The sequence below is a fragment of the Protopterus annectens genome, chromosome 3.part1 (assembly GCF_019279795.1).
Source record: "Protopterus annectens isolate FY-2018-M chromosome 3.part1, PAN1.0, whole genome shotgun sequence".
Classification (NCBI taxonomy): Eukaryota; Metazoa; Chordata; order Ceratodontiformes; family Protopteridae; genus Protopterus; species Protopterus annectens.
Genome location: NC_056732.1, coordinates 1560063895 through 1560091814, shown reverse-complemented (window position 1 = coordinate 1560091814; position 27920 = coordinate 1560063895). Strand labels below are relative to the sequence as shown.

The following is a 27920-nucleotide window of genomic DNA, read 5'->3' as shown; positions in this document are numbered from 1 at the left end:
CTGCCTTTTACCTGCCTTTGCCATGTTTGCTACGCTTGATTTGTGTGTCTTTGTCCTCATTCTGGTTTGGTCAAGATGCATTAGCAGTTTTGGTTCATTTTACCATATTCGTCGGATACATCACCAGACCATCCCACTGGCAAGGTCTCTAGGAAGAGAAAGAGACACCTAGATTGCCCTCAGGAATCTGTTACCAAAGACAAGAACTTTGATGAAGAGGACAGGTCCCCCAATCTCCACCTAATGATGTCTCCTTTGGTGAGATCCTGGAACTTCTTAAACAGAGAGGTGGATGGTCCTGCAATACCCCATCCTAAGAGGAGTCACTGTTTCTGGAAGCTTTTGGGGTTGGCCTAGCTACATCTTAGTTTGTCCCTCCAGCTGATGAGTTGTTCGATCTTATCTCATGTTGAGCATGGAAGGAACCTGGTACAATGGAACCCATACCTAAGAGGTCAGACAAGTTTTTAGCTCCTCCTAAACATAAGACCCACTGAAGCAAGGGGGTTCCTGTAGATGCCATGGTGGTATTGGCAGCCACTATGAGAGAGCTTGCAGAACAAAGCTCATCTGTCCATCCCCCTAGTAGACAGTCCAGGGTCTTAGATTTGGCAAGCACATTTTTGTCTCAGTGACTTTTAATGCTCTGTCGCTGAAGTATTTGGCACATTTCACAAAACTAAAAAGGGATTTGGAGAAGGTGCTTTCCACATCTCTTTCAGGGTCCATGTCTATGTAGGACCAGAAGAAAGTTTCTTTACAATTAGCCTCCCTACAGTCCATCTCCAATGCATCCATGATGTTGATCTCTCATGCAGCTGGGGGTACCTCTAGGACTGCAGATTCAGGCATTGTTTTAAGAGGCATGCCCGAATGTGCTTGTATGTTTTTTGCAAGAACTCTTCAAGTCTTCATTCATCAGTACTCCTTTTGATCGATCATCTTTGTTCATCCCCAAAGTTAAAGAAACACTCTCCAGAAGTGAGCAAGATGGAAAGATGCTGTCTGCTGTTGGAATCCTTTTTTCTACCCATCAGAGATCCTTCTCCAAAAATTAGCAAGGTGGTAAAAAGATGTAGTTTCACAAGTCCCAAGTACCTTTCCAGGAATCATGAGGAGACATTTTTTTCAGGGGCAGAGGGGAGAACTCTAATGGAAGATGCTGTCCTCACAGCAGAAGTGGCCTGCAGAACTAGGGCTTCAGAAATGTCTCCTCTGACAGACCTTACTAGTGCTCCTAAAGGGTTACCCAATTGCTGCACTTTGGAGGCAGTCAAAGGTGCTTATCTCTGCACCCAGAAGTCTGGGCATCCATCACAAAAGACACTTGGATATAGAAAATCCTATCCAGAGGTTATTCATACCATTTTCCCAAATTCCTCCAACAGAAATTAAGACGATCCCTAATATTCCACCCAATCATAGGGAAGCAGTAGCCTTGGAAATAGAAATGCTGCTAGAAGAAAGAGATTTTAAAAAAGTCCTTCCAGACCAACAAGGATCTGGAACTTACTCGAAATTCTTTTTAGTGCCAAAGAGGACAGGTGACTTGAGACCAGTTCTGTATCTCAGCAGATTCAACAAGTATGAAAATACCCAAAGTCAAAGATAGTCATGGTTCAGTCCATTTTACCTGCACTACGAAAGGACAACTGGATGTTCTCAATAGATCTTAAAAATGTATACTATCATATCAAAATGAACAGGCAGTCCAGAAGACATCTGCAGTTCTAGCTGGGAGCCTGCTATTACCGTTTCAGAGCACTACCCTTTAGCCTCATGAGAGCCCCCAGGGTGTTCACCAAATGTATGCCATTGGTAGTGGCTCACCTGAGAATGCTGGATTCCAGGTTTTTCCATATCTAGATGACTGTCTCCTGACCATCCCATCCAGGCATCTGTTGTTTCAAGCACGAGATTATTTTCTCTAATTATGTCATCAATTGGGCATCACAGTGAATTACACCAAATGACAACTCATCCCTCTGAGACCCTGGAGTTCATAGGTGCTTGTCTAGACACAACCAACCAGATAGCTTCACTTCCTGTAACAAGAGTTTGTACTCTCAGGTTTCATGTCATGAAGGTAAACTCCCTTTCTTATCCTACATCAAGACTAGTCTTCCAAGTATTAGAATCAATGGCAGCAGAGTTGATTTTTAACTTCATTAGCCAGGTATTATATTCATGTCCTATAACTGACTCTTTGAGTACAGTGATCTACTCTACAGCATCTGCTAAACACCTCAGTCAAGATTTCAAAGCTTTGCAAGGAATATCTTTGGTGGTTTCATTCAGAAAAAGTCTCTCAAGGTCATCCACAGCTAACAGCCACAGTCACCACAATGCCTACCAAATTGGGTGAGGGGGGGTGTGGCATTTCTTGGGAAGGACTGCCCATGGTCCCTGAAAGAGGCCAATTTGCACATCAGTATCCTGGAAATGAGAGCAGTCCTACTAGCATCACAGGCTTTTCAAGATGTTCTACCTCCAGAGATGATTGCAATGCATACAGATAACATGGCACTAGTCTGGTATATCAACAAACTGCGGGAACCAGATCTTACCCATTGTGTCACAAGGCAGCGAGACTGTGGCAATGGGCAATCTCTTCTGTTTGCTTTCTTGTAGCAACACACATACCATGGAAAAAGCAGACAAAGCAGGTCCATTCTGATGCCTTATGAGTGATCTCTCAGAGTGGCAGAAAATATTTTTTGTTAATGGGGCCAGCTGTGCTGCAGTCTTTTTACTTGTCCCCTCAACAACAAGTGCAGCAGGTTTTTCGCCCTGGTCTGTACTCCACATTTGACCCTCTGGTCTCCTTTATGCTTACCCTCATTACTTCTAATCCCCAGATTTCTACAGAAAGTATCCCAATTGAAGAGCACTATAATTTTCATTGTGCCCTTTTAGCCTTGTCAGGTCTGGTTTTCCTTCCACTGGCCTTATATTATTTATTTACCTTGGATACTTGATCCATGACTAGATCTTCTATGTCATCCAACAGGGATGCAATATTTGGACATCAATGGCCTCAACAATATCTGGATATCAGTGGCCTCAAGTTGATCCCATGGTTTCCCCAGTTCCAGTGGTGGCTAGACAGCTCAGGCTTTCTTCTCCAGTTCAGTTGATTCTTTTACCCTTTCATAAGCTCTCCACTGGAAAATTTACCAAAGTAAATGGAAAAGATTTTCAGTCTGGGCCCTTCAGAGAAACCTGTCTCCCGTTTTTGCCCCAGTTTCAGCAGTTCTCAACTTTTTGGCCTCCATTTTTAACAGTGGAACAAGCTATGCTACTATTAAAGTCGTGGCCATTTCAGATTTTCACTCAGGAGAGAATCATTCTTCCTTGGCTTCCTCAAGATTATGCAAGGCTTTCCTTAAAAGTAGCCTTTTACTCAGGCCCCTGGTTAAAGATGTTTTATTCCATCTTGAAATTGCACATGCATGGAATTATTTTTTGCCAGTGTTGTGGTAGGCCAGTTCTGGGTTTTTATAGGACTTTTAGTACAAAATGTAAAGATTTCTAGTACTATACTGTGAAGATGAACCGACATATTTCTTTGTGCATTGCGATAATTTTGTGGGCAGTTGTCAAGAACCACACACTTTCTTCTGCAGTCTGCTTCTGTAGTATTAAAACCCATTTAATATGTATGCACTATTTCATACCCACCCCCCAACTATATATACCAAACTCAAAGATCGCACTACAGTGGGGAAAAGGGCACATTTCCTGATGTTGGCTAGCTACTTCCATGCCCTCTTCCCCACTGTAGTGCAGTCTCAGAGTTGGTATATATAGTTGGGGGAGGGTGAAGGTGAAGACCCCCTAAACTGTGTAGTATGGGGGAAGGGACGCAGCTCCCCACCTGGGTGGGTTTGAAATAGTGCAGTGTGCGTGATGGGGAAATGTTGGCCAACTAGATACTTTCCCCATCTCAAACATTTGCGGAAGTGAATGTTCAGTTAATGAACGTTTGCTGTTTTATGTTCGATCATTGGAGGTTCAATGAACATAACCTTCGATGAGTAAACATAGACCCCGGTGTTAGTATGTGTGAGCTTTAATTTGCCAAGAGTCCTTTTCAGACAATTTATCAAGAAATCAACTTGATAGTCTCCCAACAAGGGGTAACATTCCTGGAGAATGAAGGGTTGGCTGTGCTGTCAGTGACTGATATAAATACTGGTGCTGCTATACTGTAACCACCAAGTGGTTAATAATCAGAATAACAGAGCATATGAGTAACATTAGAAATAGACATCTACATTTTCCAGTGACTAGCTCTGGTGATTTGAAAGAAAATAGTGCCCTGTGATGCCTTTGAACCTCAACCTCCATGATGTAGGAAGAGGACTTCACTGTAGGGATATATGTAGCTTTGTAATTGTGGAGATTCATTTTAAGTTGGGAGAAGCATAATGGCATAGACTCTTCCTCTGACCTTGTAAATCATTCCCTGATGGACTTAACTCTTTCATGTTGCTGGCATCCATCTGAGACACATCATGTGAATGTTTTCATTTACTGTAAATATGGTTATACGATGCATATACCTACAGCACCTGCAATCAGTTATTGTGTATAAGCAAAATTTCATTAAATAAACCAGGTTCTGAAACACTGCTTCAGATATAATAAAATGTAATTCAGACTGAAAAATCAATTTGCCAGTTGTCTGAATAGCATCAATTCTGTAAGTAACAAATTATTTTACCTTTTTCTTGCAGGAGGAGATTTTACCAAGCGTTGATTCTCAACATTCTACTCTACAAGCTAGAAGAAGAAAAAGTCCACTTTCTCCTTCATTTGTAAAGCTATGTTGATTTATATTGCCATATAATGGTTGTAAATACTTTCCTAGTATTTTTATATTGCTGAAATGCACTCTATTCTTTATAGCGTCTTTACAAAATGCTATGTTTTTCTACACAGCAAATATTTATATTTTCAATAAACATAGCCAAAAGCAACTGCTCATGTTTTCCTTGTCAGTTTATTGAGTCTTAAATGAATATTCATTCACTGGTATGTAATTATTAATGAATTGGTGTTTATGCTGAACAGAAGTTTGATCTTTCTCAGATGAGTTCTTATACTCTAGCCAGCAAAGACAGGATACAGATTTTGTTTTGTTAACAGAAAAAAAAAATATATATATATATATATATATATATATATATATATATGTATATATTGTCACCATTCTTAAAATGTATAGGATTAGATGAACAGCGAGGGAAATGAAAAGGTCACTGTGGATTTAAAATGTACCATCCTGTGTGTAGGAGCACATGACTGGGTTCATCCTGCTCAGTAGGCTTTCTGAGATATAGTGCTACACAAACACAACCTATCTATGAGTGGTAATGTGTAGGGATAGATATACAGAGAGGGAAATTTAAAGGTCACAATTTATTTATTTAAAATAAATAAAATAAGTAAAATGTGTAGGGATAGATATACAAAGAGAGAAATTAAAAAGGCCACAACTGATTTGAAATGTGACATCTTACATGTAGGTGCCCATCCACTAGACGGTCTGTGATGTAGTACTTTATGACAGTGATAAATGCCAACCAGTGTCCAGAAATGAAAACTATTGAAAAACTATGAAAAAATACTGCTCAGCATGATTGATGTATTTTTACATGAGTGATTAATGCAGGGTACTATTAACCATGATGAGTATCATTTTTTTAACTATTATACAATGACTAACCATTGACATTCCAAAACGAGCACATTGATTGGTCAGCCCAACCATTGTGCCCACTGTAAATCGAGCATATATCAATGGAAAAAAATCCGGTCGCCCAGACTGTTTTCATTACTATATCCTGTTAAAAGCTTAATTTCCTTTAATTTTTTAAATAAAAAACTGGAGACTTAAAACTAACAAGAGAGACAGGACAGAGACAAATACAAGGATAATGGGACAGAGACAAATACAAGGATAATGAAGTACATTATACAAAACTAGAACAATGTACTAGATTATCCTAATATTTTCTCTCCCGTCTCTCCCATTTGTTTAAAATCACCTGATTTGTTTTAATTAAAAAAAAAAAAAAAAAAAAAAAAAGCAACGGAGATAGTCCTTTCTCCGTTGCTTCCTTTACACTGCGTTGCTGTACTGCAAAAGTGTGGGAATGTAAGTCCGATATGCAAGTGCAGTATATCAGGAAAGCCCCAGGATACCAGGGAAAATTCGGAAGAGCACCACGGTGCCATTATACAAGGACATTATTTAAGAAAAGTAAGTAACATTTTTCTTAAAAATGTTATTGTATAATAGCAATAACCCACGTCTGGGTGTGAGTAATGCTGGATTCACCCACGGCTGGCTTTGCTTGGTAACTTGGGCTTTGCCCTCGTGTATCAAACCACGCTGACTATGGGTAAAGCCAGCATTACCCACAGCCAGCTTTGGGATATTGCTATGTTACAAGCCCTAGAATTCCCACTACTTTTGGAATTCCTGAAGTGTAAGGATTCTGCTGACTCTCTTTTAACACTTATTCTGGTCACACAGGGTTCTAAAACCTACCCATTAGCATTTTTTATTGATAAATGTTTAAAAATCTTCCATGGGATGTGGAACCACATTTTAAATGATTCATGGAGCTTTTTGGCTTGCATTATTGATAATATGTGGGAGAATGATCTTTCTTTTTTTACTGTAAACATAATAGATCTGTTCTGCAGTATATATCATCAATGTGGTTTCCTTATGGTTCACAAAGTTTTGTGTATGTGTGGCTTTTTTTTTTTGGGCCCCATGAAAACTGTGTTTTTATTAGATCTTAAGGTATAGGTCTTGGAGAACAATTTTCTGTTTTTTCATAAGGAGAGTTTTTTCTGGCAAGTAAAGAGTGTGGCTATGGGTGCTGCATATGTCCCTGTTTTTGCCAATACTGTTATGTTAAAGTGGGAATTAGACATATTTAGCTCAGAGTTTTCTAAATGTTGGGTAAAATATTTTAGGTTTTTGGATGATAATAGACACTGAAAATTGAAGGAGCAAATTTGTAAGGTATATTAATTTTACTACTGTTGTTTTCAAGGTTTACGTATATGCATACTTTTGGTGACGCTAGCTTTTTGGATGTTAAATTTAAGATAGTGGGTGACAAACCCTTTTTTTATGTGAAAGGTCTAAAAATCTTAAGAATATATTAGAGCACTACCCAAGTTAAGTTGTCAATATATGGTATGTTTAACACAATATAAAATATACTAAAAAATGTGGGATTTGTAATCAGTGATTCTATATCTGGGAGGGTTCCACCCTCCTGATTGTAGAGATAGATTACCAACACTAAATGCAACTGCTTCTTGTGTAACCAGTGAGGTGGTGTACATTACTTTTTGACAGTGCTGTAAGGGGGTTTACATAGAAAACTGACCAACTCTGTAGGAAGAGAATATATGAGCATCTCTATGACATTGGTAGGGTAATAAAAATAATGCTGTTTTCAGACATACCCTTATATGTTAGGGAGACAGGAAAAACACTGAAAAATGCAAATTTGCTGTACTTGAAAATCTCCTAAAGACAAGAGAGGTGGTGTGTGGGAGTCAAGGATTAAATTTACTTTACCTTGCAACTGAGATTAAATAAAAATGAATTGCCAAGTCTGAAAAATCACATTTCAGTTTTCAACTTCTCTGTGCAAAGTTATGATACATTATGTGGACACAGAGTGTTTTTATTGTACTGAATTTTCATTGTGTTAAGTTATGATTGTTTTTAATATTTATCTTGAGGATTATTAGTGAATAAAGTATGTCATGTGACTTCTTAGGTCATGATGAATGGTTGTTCATTAACTCAACTTAGTTTAAATAAGATAGGTTATGACTTAATGCTTTATTTCTGATGGAGTCCTGTTTTACGGGACAAAAGAACTAAACCAAAGTTCATTAAATACATTTAAAGCAAATGTTGGTACACTTTTTTTGTTTTTAGTTGGCCGTGTAGCTTTGAAGATGAACTTTTGTTGGATGCCGTTATCTAGGCAGGTTGTAGATTCTAAATGTACTTTGTTAAGCAAAAGAGTTAATCCCAGTTGCTTCAAGACTCAACAGTGATACAACTAACAGCCCCTGGGAGGTTGAGCTCAAGGTACGAAATTGCCAATACCAGCTCAAGAGGTATCATACATAGGAGGACCCAATTCATGCAGGGCAAGGTAGACCAAAAGCAGTAGTTTATGGAAGATAGACTACCTGATCAGTAACCAGTGCAGTTCACACAGAAAATGCAAAATATGATGATATTTAGGAACCCCTATAAATAGCAGAGGAGCAAAAGTTTGTAAAAGTTGCAGATGGTCCACTGCTGAAGGTTGTAGGGGTTAATATAATGTTTAAGATATTTACCTCAAAGACACAAGGTACATGGTTTGAGTGTCACCTTTGAGAGAAATTAGCCATGTTTTACAAAGTAAGACATATTGGTGAGACAGACGTCTGTCTTAGAGGATCAACATTCTCTGGAAAAGGCTCCCCATCCTTGTGTAGCAGAGTCCAGCCCTAACACTATCTAAGCGTAACCTTGACCAATGGATGGGAAACTGAAATTCACACCTGGTCTTGCCCCTATGTCTTTGATAGATGAAGGCAGACAGTAATGCTCAAATTAGCATACCCCCCACATAACCTGTGGAAACATCTCAAGTAATAAACACCCATGATACATAAGGACATAATTGGTTTGGGTTGCATAGCAAGGCTTATAAAGGTCTTGGTCTTTGTTAACCTAACATACACCTATGAACCTGTGAATCAAGAAACACCCAGACACAGGACTTTACAGTAACCTTGCCAGGAGAAAACAAGGGCACACAGCACTACAGGGATATCAACTAATGACGTTTATTCATTTATTGCAATTTTCTTAACTGGGTAAGTGAGCTGGTCAGATGACTGTACAACCACCACCCAGAATTAGGGTTTCATGAGGACAATGTATTCAAAGTGTATACAAAAACATATAACAGATGAAATCCATTTCTTTGCAATCAACTTGTCAATAGTCACTCCTTAATAATGCATCTTTGAGAAGGATTGAAGGTTATCCTCACAATAAGTAATTTTGGGAGACAAAACTAGTACTACTGTATCTCTGAGGGTATAATGAATGGTCATAGCAAGTGTTTAGATGTGTTAAGTTTAAGCTAATTACTAACTATCCATGACTAGATAAATTTCAGGTCCTCTAATAGTTAAGAACTGACACTGAATTGAGATTAAATGAGAGATACAGCTGCATGTTATCAATGCAGCGATAGTAGTGCAAACATTTTAAGTGTATAACATCTTTTAATGGAATCGTGTAGATAGAGCACAGTAAGGGGCTGTGAATGGAGCTCTGTGAAACCTCACAATAAAAAATAGTAGACGTGAGGAATAGAACTTCTGAGTTTGCCCTTATTGTAGGAGGCAAGCCAATGTAATAAAACACCAGAGATTCTATAATAATGCTCCAGCTGGTAGAGTCACAGAGTGCGCCACTGTATCAAATGCTGATGAGAGATCCATAACAACTAAGATGGAATAATGATGTTGAAGTCATCATAAGATGAGATCATTACAAAGTCCAGTGTCTTGCATCTCAGTAAAGTGTCTAGCAGGAAATGTGAAAAGATCCTTGATGTCATTATCTGTCACATATGATTCATAGGTTCATAGGTTCATACTAGGCTATCTGCCCTAGGGCATTTATAAGCCTAGCCAGAATGTGTTTGGCTTTCGCCACCCATTTTAAATTTATTTTGCTATGCCCTTTTTCGAGGTTAGTATACTGTGCCTCTATCTAACAGTGACACAGAAGTGATACCCGGGATAAACCTACGATCTCCCATCCACTCATCAAGATTCCTCTTGAAGAGAGTCAATGAGGGACTCTGCCTAACCTGGACTGGGATTTTATTCCAGAGTGAAGGGAGCCTCTGGGTTATGAATCTGTCCCTCCAGCATGTCCTATTTATTTCAGTGCTGAGGTTCAAGTCTCTCGAGCGTGGCTCGATGGGATTTGGATTTTCTGAGGTGCAGCATGTCCATTAATTCCGGGTTGGACATGGCTTTATACGTCAGGCACAGATTGCCTCTGAACAGGCGGTATGCCACTGAGTAGAGCTGGAGTTTCTTTAACCGGGCAGCATATGGCATCTGTTTGAGCCCTTTGATCCTCTTGGTGAGGTACTTTTGGGGTCTTTCCAGTTGCTGCAGGTGTCTGGTAAGGTACATCCCAAAAGGGCATTGTACTCAATTATGGGCCTGATGAGGGATGAGTAAAGAGGCACGATGACCTCCCCTGATCTAGATGTGAATCCCTTCATGATTAGGTGGGCTATATAAAATGTTTTTCTAACCACTTTGGCCACGTGGTTGTCAAATGAGAGATTGCTATCAACTTGGGTCCCCAGGTCCCTAATTACTTCTTCTGTACTTAATGGATTTCCACCTATGTGGTAATTTGTGGGCACTTTGTTTTTGCCAAAGGGGATGACTATACACTTTTTGGCATTTAGCTTGAGGCCATGGCACTGGCGCCAGTTGTCTGTTTCTATGAGGCCCTTTTGGAGGATGCTTGTGTCGGCTGGAGAGTCGATTATGGCACCCAGTTTGCAGTCATCTGCGAACTTGGTCAGCCACAGTCCTTCCGTGTTGGCCTGTACCTCCGAGAAATATATACCGAACAAGAGAGATCCCAGGACTGAGCCTTGTGGGACACCACTTGTAACTGGTTTGGAGTCTGACATGGCTCCAGCAATTCTAACCATGTGGGTTCTGTCCTTGAGCCAGTTTGCAATCCATCTAGTGACATAGGGGTTTATATTTAAGCTGGTGAGCTTATCTATAATGCCCGAGTGGGGTATTGTATCGAAGGCTTTTGCGAGGTCCAGGTAGGCTGTGTGGACCACCTTCCCTCGTCAATGGCCTTGGTGACTGTTTCAAAGAAATCAACCAGGTTTAAGAGGCAGGATCTACCCTTAACAAAGCCGAACTGGGTAGGATCCAGTGTTTGTAGGTCCCCAATATCTTTATTTATGAGGTCCATGATGATCCTTTCCATAGCTTTGCAGACCAAGCTAGTCAGGATCCGTTGAGGCACCACCTTTATGGAGAGGGACCACTGTTGCTGTACGCCACTCTTTGGGCACATATCCTGTAGTAAGGCTGAGATTGAACAGTAGTTTTATGTTTGGGTTTAGCTCTTCTTTGAGTTCATGTAGGACGCAGCCCGGGACACCATCTGGTCCCATTGATGCTGTGTTTTTTGCTTTGGAGAGGGCGGCTCTTACCTGAGCATCTGAGATGTCAGGGGGGCAGCACTCTGCTGGGATAGATATTTGCCCTTTTGGTGGGGAGGGGGGGGAGAAGTTTGCGCTGAACCTGTCAGCTAGGATGTTGGCAATGTCTGTGGTTTCGGTGTATTTTTTGGCATTTTGGACTAATTCTGAGCATATCTGGGAATTACCACCCAGGTTCCTAACATAACTAAAGAAAGCCTTGTGATTATCCTTAGTGTCCTGTGCAATTTTTCTCTCGAAGCTGGCCTTAGACAATTTTATGTGTGCCCGTAGTTTTTTGCTAATACTGATCAGTGATGCCTTCCCTTTTTGGGATTTTGCTTTATCATTTAGTAGCTTCCTCCTTCTATTGTATAGTTTGTTTATGGCTGGGGTCCACCAGACAGGACGTCTGCCTTTGGAGGATTGGGTCTTGGTTTTATTTGGGATCGCATGATCCATGCATTCCTGAAGGTGTTCATAGAATGCATTTATAAAGGATTCTGCGGTCTGGGCCGTATTTTCCACAGGCCCGGGGGCTTTGAAGGATTCCACCTCAGTTTTGAGGAGTGTAAAATTGCTTTAGAGAAGTTTTTCACTGTGGTTTTCTGGGCAAGGGTTGGGGTCGGGATGTGAATATCCAGTGAGATTAGTTTATGGTCTGATCTTACCAGTGAGGGATACACTTCTGGTCTGGAGCATAGAGTCCCCATGTTGGTGATGATCAGGTCCAGTATGTTTTCCCCTCTTGTGGGAGTGGTAACAAGTTGTTCCATAGCATTTGAGTTTATAAATTCTAGGAACATTTGGGCTAGGGTGTTGGAGCTAGAGTAATGATCCCAGTCTATGTTTCCAGGTGAATAACTTCACTGACAGATGGAAAATTTTAGGCAGGCCTTTAGTTATCCAAATCATCATATTCAAGACCAAACTTTTTGAGGAGTGTAATCAGTGCCCCATTCAAAGATGCTGGAAATACCCCAATCTTAAGAAGTGAGAAGAGTTTATTAGGGGATTGAAGCAAATATTTCCAGACAAGTGAGAACAAATCTAATATAAGAGTTATCCAGTTCAGTGGTATAGTCTCTGACAATGGGGTCAACTTACAGGAATGTATTGTTAATGTGATAGTTACAAGGAAAGTCATGCTTGCCCAAAGGATATGATTATATATTTCTTGGCATTTATTTTTAGTCCATGATTTTGACACTAGCTATCTGATTTGGCAAGACATCTTGGTGGAATTTGGTGTTCTTGGGAGTTTATGATGACACCAAGTTTACAGTCATCTGTAAACCTGGTCAGCCATAAACCATTAATACTTGCTTTGATCTGTGAAAAGTAAATGACAAAAAGAAGTGGTCCAAGGACTATACCCTGGGGTACACTGCTAGTGACAGGTATTTTGGAAGAGGTAGAGTAATCCCTCCTAATTTCCTGGATTCTGTTTGTGAGCCAATTTGGTATACATTAAGTTGCATATGGATTTGGTTTTAGCTGGAAGAGTTTATCTACAATATCTGACTAAGGGATGGTGAAGAATACCTTCACAATCTCTAGAAATCTGGTGTGCACTGATTTTCTCTCATCCATTGCCTCAGTAACCTTCTCGAAGAATTCAACCAGATTAAATTTGCAGGATCTGCCCTTGTCAAATCTGAAGTGGCTTTTGTTGAAAGTTTGTAGGTTACCTTTATACTTATTTATTAATTCCATAATGATCCTTTCCATAGCCTTACAGATGAGTCTTTTCAGGCTTCTGGGTCTATAATTACTTGGGTACATTGACTCCCCATCATTGTTCAAGGAGATGATAGTTGCTGTCCTCCATTCATCTGGCATGAAGCATGATATGAGGCTGATACTGAATAACTTCTGTGGGGGGGGTGACAAGTCATGTCTCAGACTGACCATCAGACAGTCTGGTATGCTGTTCAGCCCCACAGAAATAATATTCTTGGCCTTGGATAGTGCCTTGAGGACTGAGGTTTGGGAGAGTGAAGATGCATCTGTGTGATCTGGGAATATGGAGGGATGAAGTGTTAACTAAAGTTGCGTGCTAGTAGTTTGGCTATGACCTCTGGGTTTCAGTATGTGATATCCTTTACTATTAGCTCTGCACAGTGTTGGGCATAGATAGTTTCTGAGATTTCTAACAATGTTTAAAAAAGTGCTTTCTGGATATACCTCACCTGAGTGGCTATTTTGACTTCATATCTGGATTTGGTTAATTTGATCAGGGTCGACAGTTCACTTTTAAGTTTATCAAGAGCATTTTTGGCATCTTAAGAGATAATTTTATATGTGAAGTTGTTCAATCTCACCGTTTGTTCTTGGTATGGAGCCAATCCATTGGCTCTGAGCCAGCCGCTTTCCAAGCTCAAGATCTCTGAGTAGCTCGAGGCACAGTCCCTATCTCATCATGCTCTCTGACTTACCTCAGATCTAGTTTGCCACTGCAAAGGATCGCAAGTTCACCAGAGAGCTCGGGCCAGTATAATTATTTTTTCTGTCTTTTGACAACTTGTACTGATATATTTTGTGGAGTTAATATTCTAATTGATAGATAATCTGTTCCTGTTATTTTTTAGGGCTGTGTCCCTCTTGTTGAGTGGATTTTAGCTGTGTTTGTGTTGTTGAAGCGGTTGCTCTTGGGCCTTGCCCTCTTTTTCGTTTAGGCACTTCTGTGCTTTACTCATATAGTTGAACAGGGCTCTGTCAACTTGATTTCCCTATCCCTTATACTTAGTCTTTAGATAGTGTGCTTTTTACTATAAATACTTAGATAACTGTATTTCTTATACTTAGTCTTTGGATAGTATGCTTTTTACTATAAATATTTAGATAATTGGGTGCTGGTAGAAAGTTCAACAGTTTTGAACTCCTTATAGTACCGTTTTTGTTTCGTATTATCAGGGATCTGATAATTGTGTGCTACTTAATATGTCTGACCAAAAAGAGAAACAGAAGTCAGGTTTCAAGAGGTGTGACTGTGGGCAGAAAATGTCTGTTATGGACAATCATGTGCCTGTGTATATTGTCTAGGACTTGTGCACTTACAGGAGGATTGTTCTATCTGCCACTCTTTTAGTGGCAGAGTATTGCTTGAAAGGAGAAGAAAGCTAATGGATAGAGGACTGTTGAAACCTGAATTTCAGGAAGCCTTGGATAAGACTGACTGGACCTCCAAGTCTTCAAAAGGGTCGAGTGTTCAAGGGTGTCCTCGGAACCCAGGCCCTCGGTTCTGAGCACCTCTGTTAAGGTGCAGTCGCCGGTTCCTAAGTCATCAGAGCCGTGCACCGAGCCGATGTTTCGGAGCCAACCCTTTGAGCTTGACCCGGTGTCAGAGGTGTTGAAGTCTCCATTTCTTAGATCTGTGGCTTCTTAGGTCCCTTTGACCCGTTCTTCTAGGACCCTTTCAGACATCGATGTGGATCGTGTGGTGCAGAGGCTTTTAGAGAACCCGGCATTGGCCAAATTACTTTCGGTTTCGTCCCAACTGAGTTTGATTCCTACTACCGTCCCTTTGCCTGTAACTACTCCTCCTCTGACCATACCTAGGCCTTCAGAGCTGGAGGCGGAAGATCTGATGGTTGTGGAACCCGCGGAGCCGAGTTCTGTCCCATTGACTTCGGCTCCGTCGACCCTGATCTCTTTGGTGCCATTCGAAGAGTCTTGGAGCTGACGCTCTCTCGTTGGTTCCGGGGGGAGAATCGAACCGACACGTCAGTTTCAACCCTTCCTCTCAGGGCCTCGGCGCAGATGAGCTCTGCTCCATCCTCGGGTTCGGAGCCCTTGGTCTCAGCACCGGGGAAGCTGCCTTCTTCCTCGGAATAGGCGGGGTCCTTGGGTCGAGACTCCAGTGCCTTCGATGCCATGAGGAGGGTAATGTCTGCCAAGACTCTCACTTCCTCAGGTCTTTCCTCTTCCTCCCCTAAAATACCACATTCTGCCTCTACATCGCAGGTTCCTACTAAGCGTCGAGACCCAGAGCCTCAGGTAACCCCTTTGGGTGAACCCTGCTCAACTGAGACCTCACCAGACGCTCCCACTGATGAGGTCCCCAGAAAGAGACTTTGCAAGAGGAGGCATTTGGATTCCCCTCAGGAATCCTTAACATCAGACACCGACTTAGAGGAATCAGAAGGGTCCCCACGGTCCCCCTCTGAGGATGTCTCCTTTGCAGATATCCTGGAAATACTGAAACAGAGGGGTGACTGGCAGTCCGTTATCCCTACTGAGGATGAGTCAGTGCTCCTGAAGGCCTTTGGGTCTCAACCTTCCCCCTCCTGGGTTACTCCGCCCTTCGACGAACTGATGGATCTATTGCTCGAAGGGCTTGAGAGTTCCCTGATTCCATGGAACCAGTCCCTCGGAGGCCCAATAAGTTCATCACTTCCCCTCAAGACAAATTGTACCTCACTAAAGGAGTCCCTGTTGATGCCATGGTGGTGGCGGCGGCCACCAAGAAAGAGATGTCAGAGACCTCTTCTACTGTCAATCCTCCTAATAGAGATTCTAGGACTATGGACAGATATGGGAAACGCATTTTTAGTTCTGTGACATTTGCCATGAGATCTCTTAACTACTTAACCCATTTTACCCGTCTTCAACGAGGTCTCCTCCAGGAACTTGGAGATACTCTAAAGGGTAACACAGATGAAGCTATTTCTGAGAAGGTGACGGCTCAGCTTTCTACCCTTAATTCCATTGTCAACTCGTCCATGTGGCTCATTTCCTGTGCAGTCGATGGGTCGAGTCAAGCAGCAGGTTCATCGACAGTTCTGCAGAAACAGTCTTGGATGTGCTTAAGCTCCTTTGCGGAAGCCTTCAAGTCTCCCTTTGTCAACACCCCATTTGATGGCTCTACTTTGTTTGGGCCCCAAATCAAGGAGACTCTCACTAGGTGTGAGCAGGAAGGAAAGACTCTATCTGCCATAGGAGTCCATTTTTCCAACCCTACTAGACCATACCCCAAAGGGCAGAAAGGTGGAAAAATGTGGTTCCGGAAGGCCCAAGGAGCTTTCCAGAACACACGTAGTGAACCCCCCTTCAGGGGCAGAGGAGGGGGCAATAGCAGAAGACCCCGCTTTGGCAGCAGAACGGGTCCGCAAAACTAGGGCGACAGGGAGCAGTTCTCTGGCAAGCCTTATCAGCGCTCCTGAGAGGAGGCCTGACTGTCCTACTCTGGAGGCAGTCGGGGGTCGCTTGGCTTTGTACCCAGACACCTGGCTAGGAATTACATCAGATTCTTGGGTACAAAGCATCGTTACCAGAGGTTACATCATCCCATTTTCAGAGTCCCCGCCAGTCAAAACAAGAATCCCAGATGTTCCACCCAGTCTGCGGGATCAAGCAGCTATAGAAATTCAAAAGCTGCTAGAAAAAAGAGTTATCCAGCCAGTCCTGGTGGACCAGATAGGATCCGGAACTTACTCCAGATTCTTTTTAGTTCCAAAGAAAACAGGGGACTGGAGGTCCATTTTAGACCTCAGCAAGCTAAACGCTTTTGTAAAGAGGGAAAAGTTCCGGATGGTCATGCATCAGTCGTTACTCTTGTTCCTGGGAACGGGCAATTGGATGTGCTCTTTAGATCTCAAGGATGCGTACTACCACATCAAAATGGCCAGACCTTCCAGAGATCATTTGCGTTTCCAGCTGGGGGCCAGTCACTACTAATTTTGAGCACTGCCCTTTGACCTCACCTCAGCCCCCAGAGTGTTTACCAAATGCATGGCAGTGGTTATGGCTCACCTGAGGCATCTAGGATTCTGGGTGTTTCCGTATCTGGACAACTGGCTCCTGTCCGCCACCACCAGGCATCAACTCATTCTTTCCAGGGATCATACGATCAATCTCTGTTCTTGGTTAGGAATAACCATAAATTTCAAAAAGTCTGCCTTATTACCATCGCAGCATATCTCCTTTATCGGAGCAGATCTAGACACCACCACCGCATTGGTCAGATTACCTCAAGAAAGAGTTATCTTTCTAAGAAATCAGGTGTCCCACTTGCTAAAAGAAAAGAGAGTACCTGCCTTTCAGGTTTTAAAACTTTTAAGCACCATGGCAGCTACCCTCATAGCGGTTCCTCTGGGACGGATGCACATGTGGATACTCCCATGGTTGCTTTTCACCCAGTGGTTTTATCAACAGCTCCCAATGTCTTTCAAGCTCCTACTGACAGACGCTTGCAAGAAGGACCTTCTCTGGTGGCTGAAGAGTCACCAGGTGACGATAGGTCGACCATTTGTACTTCCCCCTCCCGTAGCCAAGATGACCATGGATGCTTCCCATATAGAGTGGGGGGGCTTTTTCAGGGAAGAACTGCTCAAGGTACCTGGTTAGAGATGGAATCTCATTTGCACATCAATGTCCTGGAGTTGAGAGCGGTGCTTTTAGCATTGCAGCACTTCCACGACTCTCTGCCTTGGGACATGATTGCGATCCAGCCGGACAACATGTCGGTGGTCTGGTACATCAACAAACAGGGGGGAACCAAGTCTTACCCCTTATGTCGAGAAGCCTTGAGAATTTCGCAGTGGGCTGTATCCACTGGGCGCTTTCTGATAGCAACGCACATCCCGGGGAAATCCAACGTGATAGCGGACAAACTGAGCAGAGCAATTCTGTTGTCCCACGAGTGGTCCCTCAAAGAAGAAGTGGCGGAAATTATTTTCTGCAGATGGGGCCAGCCTTACTGTGACCTTTTTGCATCCCCGCTGAATGCCAAATGCAGAAGCTACTTTGCCCTGAATCCTCCGCCGGGGGACAGCCCAAGGGATTCACTCATACACGATTGGCCCTCGGGTCTCCTTTATGCCTTTCCTCCAACCCCGGTGATCCCCAGATTTTTACAGAAAGCAAAAATCTCGGGAAGGACTGTTATTCTGATAGCCCCCTTTTGGCCTTGGCAGATATGGTTCCCCTTCCTTTATCAATATCAACTGGAAAAACCTTGGTTTCTGGACCCAGTGCCAAACCTTTGGACTCACACGTCAGGAGTTCTTCACCCCTCTCTTCAGTCCCTCAAACTGACAGCTTGGCTGCTCCACTTCCCAACCTAGCCAGGTCATATAATTTGTCTTCAGCGGTGCAACATATTCTTGTCTCCTCTCATAAAGTCTCCACCAGAAAACTGTATAACAGCAAATGGAAACGTTTTGTTTATTGGGCCTCTCAACATGATATTGATCCCTATGTCGCTCCTATTGATAGTGTTCTGGAGTTTCTGACTATGCTTTTTCACGAAGGTGCAGCAGCAGCCACTGTAACAGTTCATTTGGCTGCAATATCCAATTTTCACCTGGGATTTGAAGGGTCTAATCTTATCTCTCACAGATTATATAAAGCCTTTCTGAAAAGGACTCATCACCTTAGGCCACCTGTCAGACAACCAGTTGCCCCCTGGAATTTAAATTTAATATTATCTCAGCTTATGCTTCCCCCCTTTGAACCCACATCTTCTTGTCCCTTGAAGTTCATTTCTTGGAAAACAATATTCTTGGTGGCTATTACCTCGGCTTGTAGAGTTTCGGAACTACAAACTATTTCTAACAGGCCTCCATATCTGTTTTTTCATCCCGACAGAGTGTCTCTCAGGACAAATCCCACCTTTCTTCCTAAGGTCTGCTCCGAGGTCAATTTGAACCAGTCTATTGAGCTGCCCACCTTTTTCAGACACCATTCGAATTAATTAGAATATATGTTACATAAACGTGATGTTCACAGACAACTGAGGTTTTATTTGGACAGAACAAAGGAGTTTAGGAAATCGGAACAACTCTTTGTTTCTCAAGTGAACAATAAAAAGGGGCTGCCTGTGACTAAAGTTACATTGTCTAAGTGGTTATCTGATTGCATAAAATATATATATTCATCAACTAACCAGCCTTTAGAGCATAGTGTGAAAGCACATTCCATCAGGGCTGTGTCTACATCTCTGGCTCATGCAGCCTGCTTGCCTTTGGATACTATATGTGCAGCTGCTACTTGGTCCAAACCTCATACGTTTATCACTCATTACAAAGTGGACAGGGCCTCCAGAGACGGGGCTTCCTTTGGTTCCACTGTTCTCAGGACTGTACTCCCATGAGCCACCCAGGATTAGGGTGCTTGGGATGCTACCCATGTGTAAGAACAAACGGCGAGATTGAACGTCACATAAAGAAGTTATGTTCTTACCATAACGTTCCATGTGAGTTGTTCATCTCGCCTTTGTTCTTACACTCCCTCCCACCTTCCCCCCTCCAGGTTCTTGAAGAATGGGTATGACTGGTGGTCTGGTTGGTCTAACTAGTTTCCTTTACTCAAGCCAGAGTATTTCCTGGCAAATTGCAAATATATGTATACGTGTATATGTTTGGGATATTAGTATGTTTAGTGATATTTTTTCTTGCTGGGTTCAGCAAACTAGATCTGAGGTAAGTCGGAGAGCATCATGGGATAGGGACTGTGCCTCGAGCTACTCGGAGATCTTGAGCTTGGAAAGCGGCTGGCTCAGAGCCGATGGATCGGCTCCGTACCCACGTGTAAGAACAAAGGCGAGATGAACAACTCACATGGAACGTTATGGTAAGAACATAACTTCTTTTTTTGCATGCACTGAGTTTTTTTTATTATAAAGCCTGTTTAAATTAGGGTTCCACCACAGGGATTTCTTGTTGATTAAATATTGCTTAGGAGTGACATACCTGTGAAAGAATGGAGGTGTTTAGGTGCAATGAAAGTAGAGTTTTTAACCAAGTTGTTTAATGAAATCTTGGAAAGTGAGAGGATGTCTAAGGAGTGGTGAAGTGTATTGGTATCAATTTTTTTAAGAATAATGGTGATGTGCAGAGCTGTAGTAACTACAGAGAGATAAAATTGACTAGCCACAGCATGATGTTATGGGAAAGAGTAGTGGAAGCTAGGTTAAGAAGAGAGGTTATGATTAATGAGCAGCAGTACAGTTTCATGTCAGGAAAGAGCACTACATATGCGGTGTTTCCTCTGAGGGTGTTGATGGAGAAGTATTGAGAAGTTCAGAAGGAATTGCATTGTGTCTGTGGACTTAGATAAAGCATATGACAGGGTGCCTAGAGAGGAGTTGTGTTATTGTATGAGGAAATTATGAGTGGCAGAGAAGTATCTAAGAGTGGTGCAGGATATGTACGAGGGTAGTGTGACAGTGGTGAGGTCTGCAGTAGGAGTAATGAATGCATACAAGGTGGGGGTGGGATTACAGCTCTGAGCCCTTTCTTATCTGCAATGGTGATGAACAGGTTGACATGTTTGCAGATGATATTGTGACATCTAATTAGAGAAGGGAACAGGTTGCGGAGACCCTGGAGAGGAGAGGAATGAAGGTCAGTAGGACTAAAACAGAATATGTGTGTGAACAAGAGGGAACCGAGGAATGGTGAGGATGCAGAGAAGGTCATGCTGCTAAATGCTAGGAGTCTAAACATGAAACTGCACTCATTGCAAGCATTCTTAACCCTGGAAGATGCTGACATTTGTGCAATCACAGAAACTTGGTTCAAACCTGCAGAGAGCACCCCAGTCATACCAGCTTACTCATCCTATCATACATACAGACCACAAACCATGGGCAGCAAAGCAAAAGGAGGTGGAGTTTCAATATATATTAAAGACATACACACCTCCAGGTTTGGTCAAACAGTATGATGCACAGGAGACACTCCAGGTGCAGTTAACCATTGACAAGACCCCTATTCAAATCATAGCTAGCTACAGGCCCCGGCCTTTGACTCAAGTTGCCCACTCCACCTATCTGGACCTTTTCAAATCTATCAAGATTCAACCCTTTACCTTGATCTTGAGCAACTTTAACTATCTATCCACAGACTAGAACTACTTATGCTAAAACACAAATGGCCAAAGATTCCTTGATTTCGTCAATGCAAATGCCTTGAACCAGCTGGTTGACACCCCCACATGAGGTGATAATATCTTGAACTTGGTATTGACCAACATGAGTAACCACTGCAGCATCCCCACAGTGTCATCCTCCCTGGTAAGATCTGACCACAAAGCGGTCACTTTCGAAGTCACCATCTCCCCCGCTCCCCCTCCCCCCAGCTAGGGTCAAACAAAAAACTTCTCTAAAGCTGATTACAACTTCCTGATGGAAGATATAAACAGCTCACAGCTCCCTCCCCCTCTGTAGAAACTGACACAAATGTCCAAACCTACACCAAAGTACGAGCATTTATATAGCTGCATGGAGTCAGGAGCACTCAACAGGACAAAATCATCCTCCTCAAGGAAGAGTACACCTGTCTGGTGGACATCTGCAATAAATAAACTCTAAAATAAAAGGAAAAAATTGCTGTCCGGGACAAAGAAGGAGCAGGTGCCTAATTGGAAGCAATCTCTCCTTAGCCTGAACAATCAAATAAGAGCACTAATGAAATCCTCCAAAGCAAACTTCGAGTCCAAACTGGCCACATTTGCTAAACATAATCAAAAGGCCTTCTTCACATATGTCCGCAATCTCAAAGGAAGCACTCAAATCTGCTCAGAACTGGTGGTCAAGGACACCACATACACAAATGCCATACATATAGCCAACCTACTGGCAGACAGGTTCAGTGAAAACTTCACCCCTCTGCCCCCCATCAGTAAATCAGGACATCCCCCTCACCTGCCCCTCTCCCCTTATCTCTAGGGAACAAGTCATCACTTCCCTGTCAAAGGCAAAAAATACAGCCTCCATGGGACCAAATAACATCCCCAGGCTGCATCCTACATGAACTCAGGCATGAACTTGCAGTACCATTTGGCACCCTATTCAGCCAAAGCCAAGTGGAGAACAGCCACTGTCATCCCTTTGTACAAAGTTGGAGCGTCCACTGATCCAGGAAATTATAGACCCATCAGCCTAACTAGCCTGATCTGCAAAGCCGTGGAATGGACTGTTATGGACCTCATTAACAAGGACATTGGCAACCTCCAAACACTCAATGCCACACAGTTTGGTTTCATCAAGGGGAGGTTATACCTGTTAAATTTGGTCGATTTCTTTGAGACAGTCACCAAAGCCATGGACGAGGGGAAGATAGTGCACATCACCTACCTTGACCTGGCCAAAGCCTTTGATAGTATTTCCCACTCAGGTATAATAGGTAAACTCTCTCAGTTAGACATCAATCCATATGTTACCAGATGGGTAGCAAACTGGCTCACTAATAGAACCCACCTAGTCAAAATAGAGGAAGCCACCTCAAGCAGTAGACTCGTAACAAGCAGTGTACCCCAGGGATCGGAATTAGGGCCTCTGTTGTTTCAGATATACTTTTCTGAGGTGCAGGCCAAAACCAGTGGGCTATGGCTGACCAAGTTTGCAGATGACTGCAAGCTGGATGCTGTTATCAGTTCCCGTAGTGATGTGGACATCCTCCAAGAGGGTCTCACCCAAATAAATGACTGGTGCCAGAAACATGGCCTCAAAATGAATGCCAAAAATATCATCATCATCCCCTTTGGTGAGAGTGACATCCCCTCAAATTATCACATTAATAACAAGATACTAAGCACGCAATCAGTCATGAGGGACTTAGGCACCCTGTATGCTTTGCTTATAAGAACCAGTGTGAAGTTGTTCAATCTCACCGTTCATTCTTTACTGATGGGTTCAGAGCTGATCCCTCAGCTCTGATATGGCCAAATGCAAAGCTTGAGGTCTTCAAATACCTTGAGGCCAATTCCCTATCCCATGATGCGCCTGGAATTACCTCAGATCTTGTTTGCTGCTGCAAAAGATCAGAGGTTCTGCTTTAGCTCGGGCCAGTAAAACTGATTTTTCATTCTTATTCAAAAGTTTTTGATAGTTTTTGATAGTTAGATAGCTTTAGGTATCTTAGTAGAAACTCTTATAGCTTTTGGTGTGTGTTTACCCACTTATATCCCTTCCCATTGTGTGCTTTAAAAACTTTTCTAGTTGGCCTTTGTTTGGCCTAGTTTAAAATCTTCTTGATATCATAGTGTGTTTTATTAGTGACCCTTTGTCACAAGTTTTCTTATTTCTAGTTATAGTATTGCTGTGTGTGTGTTAGCCTTAGAACTTTTAGATAAGGCTTGGTAGTTTATCACTGTTGAAGTTTGCTGAACAGTTTATTGTTATAGATTAGATAATGCTTGTTGTATTCCTCAGCAGCTATCTTATTTCATTACATAGCCTGCTTGAATTCTTGTTGTGTGTTTTAGACAGACCTTTCTGCCAGTTGCATTTACATTATATATTCTTGTGTGTGTGTGTGATTTAGCCTGCTTTATTTAGGCTTGTGTGAATATTACTGTTGAGTTTTTCTGTGGTGACAGTAATTTTTTCCTGCATTATTATAGCTGACCAAGACAAACACCCCAAGTCTGGGTTTAAGAAATGCTTTAAGTGTGGCCAAAAGGTGTCTGCAACAGACAGCCATGTAAATTGTGTTTACTGTTTAGGAGCTCTGCATTTGCAAGACGGTTGTGCTATTTGTCATTCCTTCTCCACAAGGTTCCTTCAGGAAAGGAAGAGAAAACTCATAGACAGAGGCTTGTTGAAGCCTTTGTTTCTAGAGACTTTGAGTGACCATGATGGATCCAGCAAGTCCTCAAAGTCTTCTAAGACTTCGGACTCAAAAAAAAATCTAAAAAGTCATCGACTTCGGCACCATTGCCTTCAGAACCGACAGTCTGTTCCTTTCGAAGCTGGTCCCCAGCATTGGAACCGGTGTCCGAAGTGCCTAAGAGTCCATTATTGCAATCGGTACCACCTTCGGTATGCTCCTCTCGATCCTCTATCAGCCTGTCAGATCTGGACATAGATCGTGTGGTGCAGAAGCTGTTATGGGCACCGGCCTTGGCAAAAATGTTATCGGCTTCAACCCAAATGGCTTCGGAGCCGAAGACCCTTGCACCTACTCAAACTATTCCTCCTCCGAGCCATGCTGGTCCTTCGGAGCCGGAAGAGTCAAACCTGATGTTAGTGGAACCCTCGGAGCCAACGCCTGCTCCAGAGTCTTCGGCTGCATGCACTCTGACATCCTTGGTGCCGATCGAGGACTCTAGTAGCCGACACTCTCTGGTCGGCTCCAGGGAAGATGGTCAGACCGACTTGTCGATTCTGACTCTGCCTCTCGGGGCCTCGGCTTGGATGAGCTCGGCTCCTACCTCGGGCTCAGAGCCCACTGTCCCAGTGCCGAGGGTGTCGATGATTTCTTTGAATCAGTCGGCTCCCTCTCATCAGAGCAGAGGTGCTTTTGATGCCATGAGGAGAGTCATGTCTCCCAGGACATCCTTGACCTGGGGTTTGTCTTCTTCCTCCCCCAAAGTGCCTGGGTTTGCTTTTGCCTCACACATCCTAACCAAACATAGAGACCCATAGCCTCAGGAAGCCCCATTGGGTGGCCCCTGCTCTTCCGAGACCTCACCAGAAGCTCCCACTGATGAGGTTCCCAGGAAGAGATTGTGTAAGAGGAAACATCTAGACTCCCCACAGGAGTCTCTAACATCAGATACTAACTTAGATGAGTCAGCAGGGTCCCCACAGTCCCCCTCTGAGGATAGCTCATTCACTGAGATACTTGAAATCCTTAGGCAGAGGGATGACTGGCAGTCCAAAAGCCCTGCTGAGAATGAGTCAGTTCTCCTGGAGGCTTTCGGGTCTTAGCCCTCCATCTCTTGGATGACTCCGCTCTTTGATGAGCTGATGCAGTTGGTGTCACAAAGGGTGTGGGAGTCTCTGGATACTATGGAGCCTGTCCCTAGGAGGCCTAATAAATTCATTTCTGCCCCCCTTGACAAAACATTTTTAACAAAAGGTGTTCCGGTTGATGCCATGGTGGTGGCGGCAGCTATCAAAAAGGAAATGTCTGAGAATTCCTCGTCTATCCATCATCCTAGCAAAGTCTCCAGGATTACGGATAGGTATGGGAAGTGCATGTTTAGTTCAGCGACATTTGCTCTTCATTTGCTAAACTATTTAACCCATTTTACCAGGTTCCAAAGAGAACAGTCCCTGAAGCTGACAGCTTGGCTGCTCCAGTTCCCATCATAGCCAGGTTCCATAACCTTTCCAATGAGACAAAACAGATCTTTTTGTCTTCTTATAAATCTTCTACTAGGAAGCTATATCTTAGCAAATGGAAAACATTTTCTATATGGGCCTCTGAAATAATATTGATCCTTACCAAGCCCCTATGGCCTCCATCTTAGAGTTCTTGACTATGATTTTTAACAAAAGAGCTGCAGCAGCAACAGTTCAGGTTCAATTGGCTATTTCTAATTTTCATCTTGGATTTGAAGGGTTGAATATCATGTCTCACAAGTTATCTAAAGCCTTTCTCAAAGGGACCTTTCATATTAGACCACCTGCGAAATTTCCCTATTCTCCATGGAATCTAGATTTTATGCTTTCCTGGATAATTCTTCCACCATTTGAACCAACTTCCTCTTGTGACCTCAAATTTTTGTCATGGAAAATCATCTTTCTGGTAGCTATTACTTCTGCTCGCAGAGTGTCAGACCTTCAGGCTTTATCCATCAAGCCTCCATATTTGATATTTCATGCTAACAGTCTCACTTAGAACAAACCTCTCATTTTTGCCCAAAGTTTGCACTGAAACCAATTTCAACCAGATTATTGATTTGCCAGTCTTCTTCCCCAATCATTCAAACAATTTAGAGTATATGCTGCACAAACTTGATGTTCACAGACAGCTCAGATTTTACTTAGGTGGAACAAAAGATTAGAGAAAATCAGACCAGCTTTTTGTTTCATTCTCGGACTCCAGGAAGGGTAGACCAGTGGCTAAAACAACTCTGTCTAAATGGTTATCTGATTATATCACCTTTGCCTATTCAGCTGCCAATATGCCTTTGCAACATAAGATTAAAGCTCACTCAACCAGTGCAGTTTCTACATCATCTGCCTTTTCTGCCAGACTTCCCATTGATAACATTTGTGCAGTAGCCACTTGGTCAAAACCTCATACCTTTATCACTCATTACAAAGTTGACAAGGCCTCCAGGGACAGGGCCTCCTTTGGATCCACAGTCCTGAGAAATATACTCCCGTGAGCCATCCAAGGTTGATGGTGCTTGGGATGCTACCCATCAGTAAAGAATGAACGGTGAAATTGAACAACTTCACACAAAGAAGTTATGTACTTACCATAACGTTCCATGTGAGTTGTTCATCTCCCCTTCATTCTTACTTCCCTCCCTCCTACCCCCATCCTGGGCTGATAGATGACCGAGTTGCTGGATCCATCCTGGTTACTCAGTCCTTCTATACCTTTCTCTTGGGAGTGAAAGTGTGGCATATGGTATTATTATACACAGCAAACAAGATCTGAGGTAATTCCAGGTGCATCCTGGGATAGGGACTTGACCTTGAGCTATTTGAAGACCTCGAGCTTTGCATTTCACCGTATCGGAGCAGAGGGATTGGCTCTGAACTCATCAGTAAAGAATGAAGGCAAGATGAACAACTCACATGGAATAATAAGATAAAAACCACTACTTAATTACTTCAGGTGTTTCTGTATATGTATTTAAACCATTCTTGTCTGAACAGTTGTTAGCATCTGAAGAAGTGGGATTTGTACCTACAAAAGCGCTTGTGCTTCCTTTTTGTGGATTAAAACTGTGTTTTTAAACTGGAAACTACAGCCTCTTCATTGGGTCCTTTTGGTTTTTATCTTATTATTTGATTCTGCTTTGTTCTTGGACCTGACTGCTCACAGAGTGTGGTGATAGTTTTGTTTTTCATTTTTTGTAACTCACATGGAATGTTATGGTAAGTACATAATTCTCTTTATTGAGTACAATGCCCCTTTCAGCATGTACCTCACAAAGTACATGCAGCAACTGGAGAGACCACAGAGGTTATGCACCAAGAGAATCCAGCACCTCAAATATCTACCCTACACAGATAGGACAAAAGCCCTGTCCCTCTACTCAACCTCATACAGACTCCTTATAGGTGACCTCTGTCTGGCATATAAAGCAATCTCTGACCCAGCCTTAATGGGACTGCTGCATATCCGCAAGTCAAGCTCCATTTCAGTAACCTACATGCATGAACTCAACCTGGTCTGTGACATCAATAGGACTTGTTGGCAAGACAGATTTGTGTCCCAGAGACTCCCCCTTCTGTGGAATAGACTCCCTCTCTACATCAAGCAGAGTACATTATTAACCCTTTTTAAGATGAACCTGGATAACTGGATGGGGAACAGAAAATACACCCCTGGATTCCACCTGTGTCCCTGATGGATAAGGGCATCTGGTACTGACTTATCGGAACATGGGTTAAATTCTTGGCTAGGCTTGTAAGGGCTTCAGGGCCAATAGCCTAGTAACTTCCTATGATCTTATGACTAGAGTTGGTGAAGGTGGATGAGTTTAAATACTTGGGATCAACAGTTCAGAGTAATGATGAGTGTGGAAGAAAGATGAAGAGGAGAGTGAATGGGTGGAGAAGAGTATCAGGAGTGATTTGTGACAGACGGGTACCAGTAAGAGTGAAAGGGAAGGTCTACAAGTAGTAAGACAGCTATGTTATGTGGGTTGAAGATGGTGGCACTAACGAAAAGACAGGAGTCAGAGCTGGAGGTGGTA

The 27920-nt window shown here is 42.7% G+C and overlaps 1 protein-coding gene across 1 annotated transcript in view; it reads left to right on the top strand.

The window, feature by feature from the left end:
* The window catches only part of LOC122797804 (SCO-spondin-like), a 4708783-nt gene extending 4703797 nt beyond the window's left edge, over positions 1–4986 (top strand). The window contains exon 112 of the mRNA XM_044066325.1: positions 4740–4986. Within this exon, the coding sequence (XP_043922260.1) occupies positions 4740–4762 (23 nt within the window). The 3' untranslated portion in view covers positions 4763–4986. The remainder of the gene's footprint in view (positions 1–4739) is intronic.
* The last annotated feature ends 22934 nt before the right edge of the window (positions 4987–27920 follow it).